This window comes from Tenebrio molitor, chromosome 8 (genome assembly GCF_963966145.1).
Source record: "Tenebrio molitor chromosome 8, icTenMoli1.1, whole genome shotgun sequence".
Lineage (NCBI taxonomy): Eukaryota > Metazoa > Arthropoda > Insecta > Coleoptera > Tenebrionidae > Tenebrio > Tenebrio molitor.
The window spans coordinates 4,271,099-4,290,142 of NC_091053.1; the positions used below are offsets into that span (position 1 = coordinate 4,271,099).

At 36.7% G+C, this 19,044-nt stretch overlaps 1 protein-coding gene across 8 annotated transcripts in view; it reads right to left on the bottom strand.

Annotated features, from left to right (window-relative positions):
- LOC138136392 (ankyrin repeat and death domain-containing protein 1A-like) overlaps positions 1 to 19,044 on the bottom strand; it is a 38,927-nt gene that overhangs the window by 2,745 nt on the left and 17,138 nt on the right. For 2 of the 8 annotated variants that reach the window (XM_069055569.1, XM_069055571.1), the window contains exons 2-9: positions 9,187 to 9,668; positions 6,248 to 6,346; positions 6,075 to 6,173; positions 5,694 to 5,897; positions 5,058 to 5,255; positions 4,862 to 4,960; positions 3,176 to 3,274; positions 2,928 to 3,122 (exon numbers count right to left, since the gene is read on the bottom strand). In XM_069055569.1, the coding sequence (XP_068911670.1) occupies positions 2,928 to 3,122; positions 3,176 to 3,274; positions 4,862 to 4,960; positions 5,058 to 5,255; positions 5,694 to 5,897; positions 6,075 to 6,173; positions 6,248 to 6,346; positions 9,187 to 9,399 (1,206 nt within the window). In that variant the 5' untranslated portion in view covers positions 9,400 to 9,668. Of the gene's footprint in view, positions 1 to 2,927; positions 3,123 to 3,175; positions 3,275 to 4,861; positions 4,961 to 5,057; positions 5,256 to 5,693; positions 5,898 to 6,074; positions 6,174 to 6,247; positions 6,347 to 9,186; positions 9,784 to 19,044 lie in introns of all 8 variants that reach the window. The other 6 variants (XM_069055570.1, XM_069055573.1, XM_069055572.1 and 3 more) reach the window with 6 other exon arrangements.

The window sequence follows — 19,044 nt, forward strand, 5'->3', positions numbered from 1 at the left end:
TTATGTTTCAAATTTGTTGACAATTGCTTCGAAAGGTTATACGTAATAAGTGAAATAAATTAAAAATTGTCAAAATGACAGGAGCATAAAATAACCACAAAGTAACCAACAATAAATAAACGTGCCGCTTTTTTTGTTTTTTTCTGTTTCTGTCATTTCAATAGAGAAAAAGCGAGGAAGGAAATCGTGACGTCACCTCAAAAGGGTAAAAATTGGACTATAGAATCAGAAACAAATTTGTATTGATCATAAATAACTATTATGTTTCAAATTTGTTGACAATTATTTCGTAAGATTAGATGTTTGTAATCAATGTAGTAAGTGAAAGAAATTAAAAATTGTCAAAATGACAGGAGCATAAAATAACCACAAAGTAACCAACAATAAATAAACGTGCCGTTTTTTTTTTCTATTTCTGTCGTTTCATTAGAGAGAAAGCGAGGAAGGAAATCGTGACGTCACCTTAAAAGGGTAAAAATTGGACCATAGAATCAGAAACAAATTTGAAATGATCATAAATAACTATTATGTTTCAAATTTGTTGACAATTGTTTCGTAAGGTTAGATATGTTTGTAATCAATGTAACAAGTGAAAGAAATTAAAAATTGTCAAAATGGCAGGAACATAAAATAACCACAAATTAACCAACAATAAATAAAGGTGCCGGTTTTTTTGTTTTTTTCTATTTCTGTCGTTTCAGGAGAGAGAAAGCGAGGAAGGAAATCGTGACGTCACCTTAAAAGGATAAAAATTGGACCATAGAATCAGAAACAAATTTGAATTGATCATAAATAACTAGAGGTATTTTCATATTTGGTGGCGGAAACAAAAGACTGAGAAATGTCACAAAAATGTATTGTCAGTGTCAAATTTCTCATAAACGCCGTAAAAAGGAATGTCTAGGTAAATTTAAATTTTCGCTAAATAGATTGAAAAAACAAATTCTAGGGAAACCAATTTTGTCAGTGCTTCAAAAGGAAAAGTTATTCTCATATAATCAAACGTATTACAAATTATTTCTCTAGTTCGACGATGCATAACTTTCTTATTGCCAATTTGCTGCATTTCTGTTGCAATCACGAACGTCTTTGAGAAATTTGACACTGACAATACAAATTTGTGACATTTCTCAGTCTGTTGTTTCCGCCACCAAATATGAAAATATCTCTATTATGTTTCAAATTGGTTGACAGTTGCTTCGAAACGTTATGTTTGTAATCAATGTAATAAGTGAAATAAATTAAAAATTTTTAAAATGACAGGAGCATAAAATAACCACAAAGTAACCAACAATAAATAAACGTGCCGTTTTTTTGTTTTTTTCTATTTCTGTCGTTTCTGTAGAGAGAAAGCGAGGAAGGAAATCGTGACGTCACCTCAAAAGGGTAAAAATTGAACCATAGAATCAGAAACAAATTTGAATTGATCATAAATAACTACAGGGTGAGCAACAATAACTGTTTCAGTTGGCAATAACAAATTTTACATGAAATTTTCAAAACTGTGAATTGTATCTATTTCGGTTTGTTTTGTTGACATTATTGACAGCTGGCATACATTTCAAATTTAAACATCTTGGTTTGTGTAATCTTTTATTAATAAAATGGTTTTCTCGTTGGAACATGACATAAAAGTCACCAAAAGTCTCTAAAATGTATTGCCAACTCAATCAGTAATTGTTGCTCACACGGTATTAGGTTTCAAATTTGTTGACAATTGCTTCGAAAGGTTATGTTTGTAATCAATGTAATAAGTGAAAGAAATTAAAAATTCAAAAATTGTCAAAATGACAGGAGCATAAAATAACCACAAAGTAACCAACAATAAATAAACGCGCCGCTTTTTTTTGTTTTTTTATGTTTCTGTCATTTCCATAGAGAGAAAGCGAGGAAGGAAATCGTGACGCCACCTCAAAAGGGTAAAAATTGGACTATAGAATCAGAAACAAATTTGTATTGATCATAAATAACTATTATGTTTCAAATTTGTTGACAAAATTGTTTCGTAAGGTTAGATATGTTCGTAATCAATGTAATAAGTGAAAGAAATTAAAAATTGTCAAAATGACAAGAGTATAAAATAACCACAAATTACCCAACAATAAATAAATGTGCCGTTTTTTTTTTGTTTTTTTTTTTCTATTTCTGTCGTTTCAGTAGAGAGAAAGCGAGGAAGGAAATCGTGACGTCACCTTAAAAGGGTAAAAATTGGACCATAGAATCAGAAACAAATTTGAATTGATCATAAATAACTATTATGTTTCAAATTTGTTGACAATTGTTTCGTAAGGTTAGATATGTTTGTAATCAATGTAATAAAATAAGTGAAAGAAATTAAAAATTGTCAAAATGACAGGAGCATAAAATAACCACAAAGTAACCAACAATAAAAATAAACGTGCCGTTTTTTTTTGTTTTTTTCTGTTTCTGTCGTTTCAATAGAGAGAAAGCGAGGAAGGAACTCGTGACGTCACCTCAAAAGGGTAAAAACTGGACTATACTTCCTAGAGCGGCGCGAAATTTGAAATTTTGAATTATTGAAAACTGTTTGCTTTGTTAAATAAATATGTGGGGTCTAGCTTAAGCAAATAAAATAAACTTGAAGGGTGGAGATACAATAAACGAATCTGAAAGGGAATAAATTTCAAGGGTGGTATCGCATGTCAGGAGATTTAATCTTGTGACGTCATATTGCCTCATAAAAATTCCAGGACGTGAGTGAACGGCATAAGTTGAAGTTGTCCCAGTTTGATAGTTGGAATGCGAGTAATCTTGCCGGGTGGATAAATTGCTGGAGAGAAAACAGTCGCGACGAGACTTAAAAGTGTCTCGAGAATTAGTAAGTTTGAGATGGTGGTTCTTTTTTGTTGCGATTTCTCGGTGCGATCGATTTGTGTCGCGACTTTTCCAGTCGCAATAGTACTTACGTGCGCAGGGTAGTCCAGTCTTGCCGTTTTAATGATCATATCAACGATAGCCGTGAAGCTTCCCCTTGCCGCGATGTAGAGGGGCGTCCTGCCGCCCTGTTCGCGCTGCTCGATATCAGCACCTGCCGCCAAGAGCAACTTGCAAATTTCTGTGTGACCCATTTCGGCGGCGATGTGAATCGGCGACTGCAGCCTCTACGGGGGCAGAGAAACAATGAGACCGCCACCCCGCCGCACGAATGTCTTACCGCGTTGAGACTGTTCAGGTCTGCCCCTTTGCCGATCAGGATCTCGACGGTCTCGAGGACGTTCGCCTGGCAGGCGAGGTGCAAGGACGTGTTGCCGTTCTGGAAGGGCAGAACATTTCAATTAAGCGCCGGAGGAAGAGTCGGGTCCACCCTCGACCTGTTCGGTCTTTGCCATTAATATTAATGGGGGTCGTTGGTGAGATTAGCCTGGACCGAGAGACTCTTTTCTGAGATACGCGGCTGGGAAATGTTTGGGGAAACTGGAAATGTAAACAGGGGCGGGTAATTAGGCTTTTTCAGCCGGGTAATGTGAGACCTGGAGAGCTGAAATGTTTTTATTTCATTTCAGATTTTCACTGCATCGACGAGTTGATAAATAAATAGCTCTGACAACTGTGTTTACTTCAATGTTGATTGAAGCTTTTACTACTTGAGAACAGTTAAGAGCTCAAAAAAAAAGTATGGGAATGGATTAAATCCAATAAAACATTTAGCAAAAAATGGAAGGAAAATTATTATTCTAGATATGTTAAAAATTGAAATTTTATTGAAAATAATTACTTCCGATTGGTATTAAAACTACAGTATCTAGACACTATGTTGGGTTTTTTAGAAGTTTTCGACAACTCTAATTTTTTTCACTCAAAGTCAATAAAAATTAAAAACAACAGCGCTACCTATCGGATTTCATTCAAACCACTCTCTAAACACTCCTGGCACTAATAAGAAGAAACTGTGAAAGTTTCAGCGAAATCCGTCGAGTAGTTTTTGAGTTTAGCATGCACACACATACATATATTTTGATGAAAGTTGGTACAGTAAATTATGATAATTTGAAAGAAATACCCGAAGAAAATACCCGTATCTTTTAGATTATTTTTATCCGAACATGCATTTCCTTATCATCAATAACCTCAGTATATCGCAGCATTTACGCTATACTGTGACTGCAATACCAAGACGGACCCATTAGCAGCACCTAACTCAATTTGAAACAGGCCGCATTATCGGAATGCAAGAAGCAGGTCTTTCCTACTCATCGTGTGGGACAAACTGCGGCCACTGTGTTACGGTGTTGTCGTGTCTGGTTTGAAGACCAATTTTACTGAAACTTTCACCGTTTTATCTTAGTTATGGCCCAATTATTGTACCTGCGAGTTGACCTTTTCCTTACGACTTGCAAAAATGGAAAATTTCCCTTCTCCATTCGGGTATTTACACATTTTCTTTGTTCTCATTTTATACAAAACTGTATTGTGTATAAACCCAGTTACTTTGTCTTCCTTTTTAAAAATTTGTTAATTACCACGTATTGTTTAATAAAAACCTGTTTTCCTTTCACAAAGGTCTTATTTTGCCCCCATCATTTTTATTTTTCCTTGCGTTTCAACTCTGGCATTTTATTCCTCGTTGCAGACAAAACAAAAGGAAACCGACACATCTAATGAGATATTTTTTTTCGGCCGAAACCACCAACCAAATCATCTAACTCTGTTTTTTGCTCGCTTTTCACGTCAGTCTGTTAATTTTCCTTTGTACAATCTCCCCCACCAGCTCTTTAAACGCGATCCAAACTTAATCATTTAATAATTATCGTTAAAGATAAACAAACACAACAGAAGCTTCTCATTTCCTTTCCCGAAATAATTTCCGGCGGCGATTCACGAAAATTCGACTAGTTTTTACCTTATTTTGTTTATTGAGCGAAGCTCCATGCTGCAGCAAAGCTTCCAAAATCCCTCTGCTGCCCAGACTGCTGGCTGTATGTAACGAAGTGGACCCTTTCTACGATGGAAGTAATTAGTTAAAACCCTTACGTATTTTCCTTCGTTCATTGGGACGAAGATATGCGAAAACAATTAACCAAAAGGATGTGGCTCACCGAATTTTCACTATCCGGATCGGCTCCGGCTTCTAAAAGTATCTGGACTAATCTAGTTTGTTGATGCTGGGAAGCCACATGGAGAGGGGTGTTTCCGGTCACGTCTTTCGCCTCCATGTCCGTCTCGTGGGTCAGCAGGAGCTCGGCAACCTCGCAGTGACCGCGCTCGCAGGCCACGTGCAACGCACTCCTGCATTCCTGCAAATTTCATAACAAAAATCAATTCCAAAATACGTGTACTGTTTTCTCAATTTTGTTGTAGGTCGTAAATTTTTCCGACCTACAACGAAATTGAGAAAACAGTACAGGATTATTCACAGGAGAGTTCCCGCGAAAATGTATTGTTATGCAACACAAAATACAATTTCAAACAGCGCCTAGATCTAGTCTGAATCGCAATTATTCCATCAAGAAAGCACGTCGATAGCCGGGTCAGTTATTAATAGTTGGGGTGAACGAAACCGACTGACCAAAACTGCAAACTCTGCCCCAACTCAAACACCCCTCCCGATTAAACACGGAAACTTCGTCAAATGAGAGAATTCTGTGAAAGCCCGAGGGAAATCTCGGCGGAATTGTTTTGATAACTTTATTAATCCGTGACATTTTCCTAAACGCAGATTCCTTCCGGCTCACCTTGTTCCTCTTGTCCAGATTGGCCCCCAGGTCTATGAGTCGCTTGACAATGGTGACGTGTCCCCCCATGGCGGCGTGGAAGAGCGCCGTCTGTCCATCCACATCCACGGCATCCGCTCGAGTGTCCTCCAGAGTGTCGATCAAGAAGTCCACCACTTCGATCCTGTTGTTCCTGGCGGCGCACATCAGCAGCGTGTAGTGTTTCTAAAAATAGCGACCGTCAGGGCACCTCCTTCCAAGGTAAAGGGTAATGGCTCCAGAATAAATTAAATCGATCACCGAAAAATTTCACTAATTAAGCGGCCCTCAAGGATCGATAAGTGGACCGTTGTTTCGGAATAATCAAGCCACGCCCCTTGGGATGGCGAAGAGAGTACCCACCTTGTTGGTGGCGTTGGAGCACGCTCCGGTGTTGATCAGGAGCTGAACAGCGTCGCGGTGGCCATGCCAGCATGCCATTAGTAAAGGTCGCATCCCGTACTGAAGAGTTAACACAAACAAACCAATCGTGGGTTAAACAAGCGCGATTTTAGCTTTCTGCAAACACTTTCTACCTTATCTCTGGCTTCGATGTCGCAGTTCGCTGCTATTAACATCTCCATGATGTCGATGTTGCCGCGGGAAGAGGCCCAATGGATGGGGGCGCGTCCATACTGCAAGAAAAAATATTGTAAAGGGAGGCTGTGACGTCACCAACGCTCCTTGTCTCTACCAACAAACGCACGTCGAGTATTGTATCACTAGTGAGGAAAAAATATTTTCTCACTAGTGAGTAAAGTGTAATGTTTTGCGTACGGTTGGGGTCCTCGCCTTCGGCTCAGACACCCAACTTCCGTTCTCGTGATTAAATGCACTACTTTGCTCACTTGTATTGAAAATAGCTATTGTTAGTTGTCATTAAATACATTGGTAAAAGTGCAAACGTGCAAACCCACAAGTATTGATTTATTATTCTAGACACTGACAACATCGGTGCGTTCATTATTTTTTATCCTGCATGAAAATAACTAGTGTGTCCGCTTTTCTAGCGCATTTGAATAAATCAGCATTCTGGTATCTCGTCGTGGTGTGCTAATTATTTCTAAATGTTTCTAAATTTCCTTATGTCGTGTCGTTGCGCTATTATCGTCGTCCCCGATCGAAAGTAGTTACATTAGGAATGCATTTGGTCCCCTAGCAGTGAGTAGTTTGCGCGGATCACTCGGTATACTTCATTAGAGACATGTTTTGTCACGTTTGGAGTTCGATCCCAATTGATTAAAAAAATATGAGTGTGCCAAATATTAGATTGTAATAATGTCGGTTAATGAAGTTTCAGTTATCCGCGATAAAGGACGAAAGATGTTAATATAGAAGGATAAAGGATAGGCATTAAAATTTAATCAATCATGTTTGAAACGGGTGAACGGATAAGTCTTGTTGACAAACAGAATTATATTAAAAATATGCAAACTTTCCAGGAAAGGAACGAGTGTTTGCTTTAAAAAATGATAAAAGAAAAAATGTATAATGCAAATCAATATGGAAAATATTTGGTAATTAAAAGCAAACTTGGTCAATTTACTTCAATTTAATTGAAACATGTACGAAGGTGGTTGGTTTTTTTGTTCGTGTTTTTTTTTGTAGCTCTGAGGGACAAGAAATGGTGAACCACCCTCGTATATTTATATGAAATGTAAATTTAATGTAGAAATATTTTTTTTACATTTTTATGGGTGTTATGTAAATTCTGAATAAGCATAATCTCAAATTCACCTCAGAGTTTTGAGTTAAAAATAGATTTAAAAAAAATTATATAGAAATTATTAAGCCTAGAAGGTGGGAGTTGTACTTTTTTAATGTCTTATAAATTATGGCTGTTGGAGGAGGTAATAAAAACTTTTCCTCCAACAAAGTTTCGTAATTTGAGCTAATAAACACAATTTAAATTAGAGAAGAAGGTGAAGGCAACGATAATTGACAGTAGATGATTCTGAGGTGGATCCAAATAAAGAAAGAAAAGTGATTAGCTGTAAATGACATCAATTTCGATATTTATTTGGAAAAACCGTCAACACTTGACAAGCTTTCCCACACTGTTAGTAGATGAAAGTCGTTAGTTAACGCCACGCCACACGGGCACCACATCAATTTTTTTCGAGCATGGAAGAGAAGAAGATTTCATCATGACTTTCATGTGACCGTTTCCAAATGCAGACAAAAGACTGGATTTTAGACAGCAGAAGTTATATTTTACTCCAACGACCTATTTCCCCAACCTATACCTACCACACGACCATGGAATCATGCAAATGCCATTCAGGAAAAGAAGATTTCTCCTTAGAAAAAGCTAGATTTTGCGAAACAATTAAGCTTTCTGAATTTTCATCACCACAATCTGTGACTCTACGGGAGTAAGGAAAAGACAACTCCTGTTGAAGGTCTTGATCCAGATGGTTCTCCAGAAGAGGGATGTACTCATAATGTATAGCGTAAAAAGACTTGTATGGACGTGTTCAATATTTCTTCAAGATTGAAAAAGAGGAAGAGTGAAGAGAATGAGCAGAACTGGGAAGAAAGGAAGAGAAGAGAGAAAGTGGGGAGGTGATTTCTGGAGGAGAATGATGATGTACGGGGCAGAGATCTGGAAATGAAAGGAACAAGAGGAGGTAGGAAAATGCAAAAAAAATATTTGAGAGGGGTGCTAGGAGTGGACAGAGAAACACTAGGTTACATAGTGAGGGAAGAGTGCAAAAGGAATAGGCTGAAAGTGAAAGAGGGAAAGAGAGGGGCAATGTTTGAAGACAAAATGGATGGAAGAGAAGAGCGCAGGAAACTGATGGAATGCTGGAGAGAAAAGAAAAAGAACGAGAGAAAAATAGTACCAGAGGAATAGGTATGCCAGTGAAGAAGTGGAAAGGGAAAAGGAAGATGGAAGAATGTAGAGCTGAGTGAAAGGGACAAAGACACAGACAAACCGGAGTATCTGGGGCGAGGGATTGCAAGAGAAAGAAAAATGATGGCGAGATTTAGATGTGGGAACGAGAAGAGAGAAAACAGGTATTGGATGGAAGGAGAGGAAAGAAGGTGCAGAATGTGCTATGAAGGGAGAGAGACAATTGAGTACATGTGGAATAGATGTAGCAAAATGAGAAAGAGAGAGAAAAAGGAACGGGGAGAAATACGAATGAAGACGGAAGGGAGATAAGATGGATGAAAAAGATATGGAAGAGGAGAGAAAGGATAGAAAAAGAAAGGTGTGGGGAAACTGACGAGACAGAAGAATTCATAAGTGTGCCAGAAATCTATTTGTGGAGACAAGAAAAAATATTTCCTTCAGAAACTCTCCATTAGCAAAACACACTATTTATTTTCTTGTCCCTTCTTGGAACTGTTCTTTAGCAATTAATACCAATTCAAAGAACCTCTTTGATTTACTCTGTACGAGCTAACACTCAAAATCTGTACAAGAATCGCAAAGGTAAAAACAAGAAAAGTTTTATTTTTCACTCACATTGTTCCTAGAATTGATGTCTACCGGCTCCTTCAGGATCCTCCTGACCCCTTCCGTGTCGTTCTTGATGACCGCCTCGTGCAGCAAAAGATCGTTCCTCTGTATGAGCGCCCTCCGCTCAAGCTCTTCGGGCGTGCTGGTGGGAGACGGACAGCCAGGTCTCATGGCGCACCCCTGCTCCACTCCCGCACTCACGCAAGACATCATTTTCATAGCACGTTCCGACTTATCACATGATTTCACGTGGACTGTCGGCGATTGTCTTTTGTGTTATCGGCGAAGTGCTCCGGCACAACATGTATCGTTCATTTCCTGCTCACGCTCGGCCCACACTTCCGTCACTTTACCAACTAAACTAAATTATGGAATCCGCGTCCATTCCCGTCCTACAAAAATCCTATCGATTCCTCCGATAATAATGTTCGCACTGTTTACAAATTCATCCACGAACACGCTTTTTCTCTTTGCTACTACACACGTCGCTGATTTATATTGTTTGTGCCATTGTCAGTTTTTGATTTTTGTTATTTTTGAAATGGGCCCATGCCAACAAACAGAACGGTTATTTTGGGGGGTTATGAATGGAATTATGTCCGTCTGAAGTGTCAAAATAAATATCCACGGCCGAAAATACGACGCGCGTGAAAAATGTGTACAGTGCAACTGGTTTGTTCTCTACAAAATGCAACACAAAGACGTTAATGGAAGCCAACCACAAATTACCCTTGAACGATCAAAGTAACCACCAGACCGCCCCTCAATTACTTTTTTTTCACTTCTGACCTTTTATAACTAAATGTCACATTTATTAAGACCCATAAGTATTCCAGGTTGCAACACGTGTCCCAAATTACACCTAATCAATATAATTAATTTTGTGAAAAATATTGCATCATTTATAAAATTCAAAATTATACATGCAAGTATTAATACAGCATGGAAAATCAATAACACAACTAATGGAAACTGGAAAATGAAATAAAAATGGTCGCTAATGGTTTATTTGATTACTGTATCGACTAAATTTTTCCCTGAGGTAAAACAGTAGTAATATTATTTAATGTCTTTAAAGCACTATCTTTGTTCAGTGTTGACAAATAAATTCATTCAGAACCAATAAGAGCTGTGACGGATTCTTTATCACAACATTCAATTTCTCTTGGTAAAATTTATTTTACTTTGCCATTTTTAATACATTCGTAACATTTAAAAAAAAAACTTACAAGCATTGTATTATGATATATTAAGCATAACATATATTATAACATAATTACATAAACATTTTTGTTTTATAATACAAAAATTTCCGATAATATTGCGGAATCTGGAAAAGTGCCCTGAATGCTTGCAGCGTTTCCACGTTGTATTATGATTGTTCTTTATTAGCAACAATATTGAAACATATTGAAACAAGTTTGCTATACAGGGTGTCTTAAAATTATCGTATTCCGAGTTCGGGGCTTAGTAAGGGACTGTTGACCAAGTAAAAAAAAAATTGCTGTCACTGAAAAAAATTAAAAATATCAAAGTTGCCAATATTTGTTCAAAAGGACCTGATTAATATTCTAGCTATGTTGTACTTCCCTTTTGAACAAAAACTGGAAAAATGCAACTTTTATTTTTTCGAAATGAAGCTGTTTTTTCAAGAAATGTCTTTTCATTTATATTTTAATATTTTACATAATCATCCTCACCATATTTCAAAATCAATGTCAACCTTTTATATTTTTTATTTGAAGAAAACATGATGAAAAGTTTGAACCTTCAGACCCATATATCTTTGTAAAGACCCCCCCTATATTTTTTATTTTATTTTTTCGAGAGTCCTGAGATTTTTCCCTACAAGACCCCCGACTTGGAATACGTTAATTTTGCGACACCCTGTATGTTAAAAAAATATATCATGCGTTCAAATGAAAAAGTGGGCTGAGTAGGCGTTGAAAAAGTAAACCATTTGGAACAGTGTAAAGTTTGAATTTCCCGCTATTTGACAGGAACATGTTTGTTTTCAGCAAAAGGCGTCCTTGATGTTCGCTTCGAGAACAGGAATCTTAGTAATTCTATTTTCAAAATAAAACATTGCAAAGAAAGAAAGAAAAAACACATTTTTTGTCAACATGCTCTAATTCCAACTGTCAGTTTACACTTTAAAAAAGCAAAACAGTTGACGGTTTTCAACGCCTTCCTAGCCCAGGATTTCTTTTGAACGCCCGATATATTAGTTATTAAAAGCTGAAACATTTAAGTAATTGGCAAAATATATGTAGACGTCGTGTCAGGTGTCAGGTTTGCAAAATGAATCAGAAAACGATAACTTTGATAAGAAACTTTATGTGAAGCAAACTTTGAATGATGCAGATATTATAAAAGGAGGCAGCGGTAGCGACAGAATGGGTGCTCCGTCTAAACAGCAAAATATGAGCCAGAGCTTTCAATATGTTTATATAAAACTCGCAAGAATGCTATTGTGAAAAGGGGAATAATTCCCTAAAGACCTTCATGGAAAAATATACACGAGAAAATGTGCAATGCGACTGCGAATCAATACAACGAACACTTATCTAGACAAAGCGTAGAACTAAAAAATTAATAAAATAAAACGAAAAGGATTTTGATGTTGGAAAGTAAAAGCGTAGGAGGGTGTTTCATCGTTTATTGTCAATAATAATACAGGGTGTTTTTGAAATGCGTGCACAAATTTTAACCACTGATTTCATGTAGAACTCGGAAAAGATATTTAAAAAATTCTGTCAAAAAATAAAATGACATTTATGTTTTGAGCTACAATTTTTTTAAATTTCTTTTAGTCTTCTACGTTGTCAAACAACCTCGTAGGTAAAATTTCGGCACATTTTAAAAATACACCCTGTATATCATATTTTATAAAACGTACACCAATGCGGTTTCCTTGTTTTAAAGCATATTTCCTATAGGTTACTTCGCATTGGCGTACATTTTATAAAACATGATATACAGGGTGTATTTTTAAAATGTGCCGAAATTTTACCTGCGAGGTTGTAGGATGTGCAATGAGGAGAGAGAGACAATCGAGCACATATGGAATGGATGTAGTAAAATGAGAGAGAGGGAAGAAAGGAACAGGGAGAAATAAGAATGAAGACGGAAGGGAGATAGGATGGTTGAAAGAGATATGGAACAGGAGGAACAGAATGGAAGAAGAACGTGGTGGGAGAAAAATGTAATTTTTTTAAAGAATTGTTGCCGCAAATAAAGCATTATCTGTCAAGTGTAATAAACTAAACACCGAAATTCAGCGGCCATTTTCCAAGATGTCGGCTGGAGTAAAAAGACCGTCACCACCTCGCAACATTCTTTTTTTATATTTTATAGTCTTAAGCAGGCAACGTTGACCGTTGGCACGCTTTGCAAAATGAAAGTTGATGCCTTGGAGGTGACGGTCAGTCGAGGTGCTTATATTGCTGTGTTATTACAACAAATGTGTTGGGAAACAAAATTGTACGAATTGTTCCCACTTTTTGTCCCTATGTTCAGGACAAAAAGGACAATGAAAAAAACTGTAATTAAAATTTTTTCAATCTTGTTTAGTTTGCGCGTCATACATTGTTGATCCGTTTCAAATATGCAGGGGCTCTATTGTTTGAATGGAACCAATTTATTCGCCTAACAAACATATTTTAAAGGCGGATCGATTGAAAAGTACCACACAGCCACATTAACAAACACTGCCTTAGGAAAATAAACAGAATTTCACCATTAAAAACTCATTTTTATTCAACATTCAAACTCTCAACGGCGCTTCTTTATAGAAACGTCGATAAACAATCGTATAAAAAATGGAAATTGATTTGTTCGAAGCACAAGAATCAAACGAAGCAGATTAACCTACTTTTGGAAAAATGTACAATCTCGGCGAGTGAAATTTGATGAAACTTAAAACGTCGTTAGGTCATTACTAAATCATGACTTTTCAGCGCCCAAGCGCAGCAAAGAGTTTTTATTATCTGGCGATGCATCAGTCGCATCTGGCGAATTAAGGTCGCGATAATATTAATTCTCTTGATTTTTTATTTAGAACGCGAGGACCTCTAAAAATATTGTTTCCATGTTGCGTTAAAAGCGCAAAATATTCCACTTGTAGAATTTATCGACCGCCGAAAAATAATTTTTCCACACACTTTTCCAGGTGAACATGTGAATGGAGATTAAGTGCGTTGATTGTGCAATGTACGTAAATATGATTCGAGTCTGGCTGGACTGTTAGAAAAGACGTATAAAATAGTTATTTGTATATCAAGGCCGCGAAATCATTCTTTAACGTATCGAGTGAAAAACTGTCGCCGAGGTCGCTTGCGGCCGAGGCACGACAATCCCGCGGATGTTAAAGGATTTCGCGGCCGGACCGTCGTCAAAACGAACAGCCTCGAAATTGGATTTCGCGGCCTGTTTTAGCTACGCGAAGTGCTCGTTTCGCGTTGCACAAAGCGTGTTTTTCGTTTTCGAAAGGCGCAATTCGTAAAAATAGCAAATAGTTGGAGTGATGGCGTTTGACACCTCTTGCACAAGACGTTCCCTTTGAAATCGCAACCGATCCGTCTTGTTTACGTCATCGAACAAATTAATATCAGCCGATGGCGGTGTCCGACCAGTTCCAGGTATTTTCAACACATTGTGGTGTTTATGGCGCCAGCGATGCCAAATTTTATCAGGCGCGATAAATCACAGCGGAAATTATGCATCGTCCAGAAAATGTTCATTCCCCTGAATTGAGAAAAATTTGCGGTGTCGTTTGGGCAATTTATCCTCGTTTCGGAGGAACCGCACGGAAAGAAAGCTCCGTCAAACCCTATTTGGTCGATTTTGATGGATGAAAGTCGGGGAGGAAGTTTTGCAGTGTTGTTTGACCAGATGTACCTGAACGCACCGGGTTTGTTTAGCTTGGTGGGTTTGTTTTCGTTCGTTGTTACGCAGAAGGTGACGCGAAATGATCATTTGGAACGAGAGGAATTATTGATTGATCGATTGTTTGCCCAGACGGAAGCAAAACAACCGCGAGGAGCGCGATTCGTATTCAAATCTTTCTGTTTTTGCTACGACGTTTTTATTCCTGTCGGAAACAATTTAATAAGATGTACGTTACAACACGATCGTGCTGCAATTCACACGGCACGTAAATCACTGATTTCAAAGAGAAAATGCGACGGTTGGAACGGTCCAGACCTTGCCCTGATTTTAACTAATTGAAAACGCATGGGATTGGCTTTCGATGAACGTTTGTGCTAATGGAAAGCAATTCCAAATCGGAGAACATCTAACTGCTGCTATTAAAAATGCATGGAACGAAATACCATACAATTTATTGGACTCCCTATACAATTCGCTGTCGAGTAGGATATGTGACGTAAGCAATAAAGGCGGATCCAACGCACATTATTAAATTTTGCATAATTGTTATTTGTCCATTGTTATGCTTTAAAATAAAACTATTTTCCCAAAACTGGGTCGTATGGAGATTATAAAGAGTCCAGAAAACCATTTTTTTTTAATATAAAATGGTAGGGATAAACTAACCCTGTCCATGCACATTCTACGCAAAAACACAACAAAATTATTATTGTTGCTTGATAACCCCAATTATGTTTTTAATTACCTTTAATTCCGCAGCGTACTGACAATTTTAACCAAAATTTAATTTATTTTTATCTCGAAAACGAAAAGACTTTTATTAGATAATTTTTGTGTGTATGAGTTCTACTATTATCTATTATCTATTACCACTCTGTTTTTGTACTAGCATTTAAAAAACACCCTGTATAATCAAATAACTGCTAAGTCATGCGGAATATTTTTCACGCCACCTCATTTTTGCAAGAATCTTTGTGTTTTACAAAAAATTATTAAAATGATTTCATGGGCGCCATCACGGATTGAGTAACTAATAACTTGTTTTAGTTAAGACTAGGGTGACGTTTCGGATTAGCCGGAGCAGTTCCGGATTTCAGAGATTGTTCCGGCGTCCCATCCGGTTTATTAACTGTCTTGGTTATAAATTTCTAATAAAACGAAATTATTCAACGGAAAAATTAATAGTCTTGGTTTTCCAAAAATAGAAAACGCAAACTTGCTATGGAGACATAGAGAGTGTCTTGTAAAAGAATTTCCTTGCAGAAAGTTGCCTGAGTGGAGGCAGCAAACTAACACCTGGGAAACTAATTGGTCACAAAAATTGTTCTCATTTTAATGGGACGTCCATTTTATGAAATAAAAATGTTACGGTGTTGAGTAAAAATTGCTTTTAATGTCCCAACAATCTTAACTTAATTGGTCATAAAATAATTTTACTGGAGCCTGTTAACAATTTTACGAGAAGTTGTTGAAAATAATGTGTTACTAAAAAATGCATTTGTTAAAATAATATGCATCAATCGCGTTAAAAAATATAACTATAGTAAAAAGGTTTTAGATGTGGATTGTCAAACTCAAGGTCGCTTAAAACTTATGATTGAACTGTACGTTAGTGAGAAATCTGTCATAAATTTCAAATAGTTAGCGCACCTAGTTACTTTTCCTGGTAGTGCCAACCTAACGACAAGTCCCCAATCCACATCTATCGGGCCTTCAAATAAATATATATTTAGAGTAGGCGTAGACGAAATTCTAATTCTGTTAACAGTGTAAAGTAATTTTTGTAGGTAACCAATTATTGTCCGGAGTTACAGAGGTTACATAGTAAGCTTTTTCCCAATTTCATATTGTCATTTTCCTTGGAGGGGGAATAGAGAGAATGCACTTCAAAAATTAAAAATATTTTCTAACCTAATGTTATTTCGTTAAAATGTCAAACGTTTCTTGTGTCATTTTCTACGCTTGAAAAATGTTGCAAACAATTGAATTTCCATAGGTTGCTCTAAATATAAATTTATTTGAAGGCCCGTTATAACACGTATATAGTTTGTTTATGTCAAGGAATTATTTTTTTGTTAATATTTTTCATGGTAAAAGTTTCACGATATTTGTTTCTTCATTGATCTTCAAATATTTCCAAATAGAGTAGAATTATATTTAGGATCGTGATCTTCTCTAAACACCAATTCTTTTCCTGTAATTCGACATCCTGAAGTGATTATTGCATCGCACTTTCAAACACCCAAATATTATTCTTTTCTCATTACTTCTTCAACATCTGCTGAATCTCCGCCTCCAGACCACCCAGGAAAAATAAATTTTCATTTTTGGCACCTGCTCAGAAACCACTTATCTAATCTTGTTCTATCGCACTAAAGTACTTTTTCAATTTTATATAAAAGTCATGTTGTTGATGAACTTCTACGACCAGTGTCAGTTCTCACTCGAGGGCACCATAAACTACCAAACAGCTCCCTCTGGATTAATTCATTTGGAAAAAGACTCAGAATGTCATTACTTTTTTACAGTAATCCATACATTTTGAAACTACGCCAAACAAGAAATCTATCCACAAAGATGAAAAACAAGTCACTCTAGATTAGGAAGGTCTTGAAAGCAAAATCCATCCTTAACAACTTCCTGAAAGGAGTTTTTGCTCTGTACTTCATTTCCTTAAGCAACAGAGTAATCACGTGCACGCTACGCAGTCCATCACCTGCTGAGGAGTGGTATAAGAAATAGAGTACAGTGGCGTAACAACATCTGGAATATAATTCATGTGTCACATGGATTTCACATTATACCATCAAATACAGAGTGTCCTCGAAATGCATATCAAAAAACAAATCGGTAGTTGGTGACGATGAATAGAAGTTAAATACTTTTTTTTGTAGTGAAAGTGTTTTTGTTTTTGAGATATGAAGTACAAATTGAAAATTTGCTCGAAATTTCCAGTACGCTACTGAGTTGAAGTAATTAAAAAAAAAGAAAAAAAATTCTGGAAATTTCGAGCAAATTTTCAACGCTTTATATCTTAAAAACAAAAAGACTTTTACTGGACAAAATGTTGTATTTAACTTCTATTCATCGTCACCAACTACCGATATTTTTTTGACATGCATTTCGAAGACACCCTGTATAAACTTGTGATATACAGGGTGTTTCCGAAATAGGTGCATTAATTTTAACTGGTAATAGAACTCATCAAAAGGAACAACTTTTCTCTCTGCCATTTTGGCGAAAAACGTTGCATAATGGCTTAAAAAACTAGGAAAGATTTTCCTAAAACAGTTCATATCTCCAAAACTAAGCTACCTAAAAACGTGAAACAACCAGATTCTTACGAAGTCGATTTTTTCTATATGGGTAGATTTATTTGAATTTCAATTTCGGCGTTAAAACATGTTTTCTGGATGAAAATGGATGTTTTTTTCATATTAGCGCTGATCTCAATTAGCCATTGCAGTATTTAGTGGCGTAGGGCTATTTTAGTGAAAAATCTCTCCAATTTTTTTTGGAATTAAACATCGTTTTTCGGCAAAATGGTAGATAGAAAAGTTGTTCCTTTTGACGAGTTCTATTACCAGTTAAAATTAATGCACTTATTTCAGAAACACCCTGTATGTAATTAATTACCGATGACTCGTGAAACCTGAGCAGCACTTTTAACTCGTCTACAGTTGTACTCAAACTGTTGCAAATAATTTAGTAGTAGAAAATGAAATTTGTGGTAAATAAATCAGACTTAAAGTGACTACAACCACGATTAGTCAAGCTCCATTTGTTGGTGGCATCTTTCCGTTGCTTTATCCAAATTAATCTTCTTTCCGCATCATCCAATATTTTCCCTCAGCTTTAGCTTCTCCTTCAAGAGATCTTAAAGTAGAGACTCCACTGTCTGGCTAACAACTCCAAACAGACTTCCTTTTTTCTCACTTTAATTACACTCACTTTCCGTCAAATTTTTTCCTTTCGTCTCCTCACTTAATTATTAATTCTTGTCGTCTACTCCACTTGTCTCCCTCGAAACCATCTTAAATTAAATTTTTTAAATCCGAGATACACATTATAATAATAATGCAGGGTTATTATAAATGTTTCTAACGTCGTAGTTGACTGGGTGATTAATTTTAGGTGTGCCGCTTTATATACATTTCTTCCTACGTGACAGTTGACAGATTTCCGGCGGTAAAAACTACCGCCATCTGCGATACTAGACTGTCTGTTACGAGGCTAGCGGCACATCCAAAATGTATGTGGTTTTCTACGCCACCTACGATGTTAGAAACATTTATAATAATCGCGCAAAGTATAAATTTTATTCAACAACTTCTTTGTTGTCATCCCCAAGACGCAAAGTTCGTTGGAATTTATTTCGTACAGATCTGCGAGAACAACAACCGATTAAACTTTCAACAAAACGCTTTTATCGATCATGAACAAACTAATGGAGTTCTTGCACACTAAAAGATTTATAACAATGAGCACGAAAACTTAAACGTCTCTACAAACCACAACTAATTCAAAAATGTGTTTACATTTGAGCCTTCAATTCCCCAACAAGATTATTTACTTAAGATAATCACGCAGAAAAAAATAAATTTTGGGATGATATGTTAGTCCTTGGAGTACCATTTCATTTCATTAGCGCCTGCCGCCATCACATTATTTTATCTGTACTCCCCCCAAAAAAAATTAATATTAATACTGGGTGCGCTCGGTACGTGGGGTTACAAATGAGCAGTTTGCATTTACCAACCAATATCCATAATGACACAGAATGAAATATTGATTGGAGTAGCGAAACAAACAATCCACTCCGGAATAATTATGTGTGGCTGTCTGACTGCAACAAGCATTGACAAACGTTACAATTGCCAAATATAATTAGCCGCAGAGATCAAGAATTTAGTCACGTGAGAAGCGGATTTTCCGAGTGGAGCGGACGTGACAAATTAGAATCTAATTTGATTA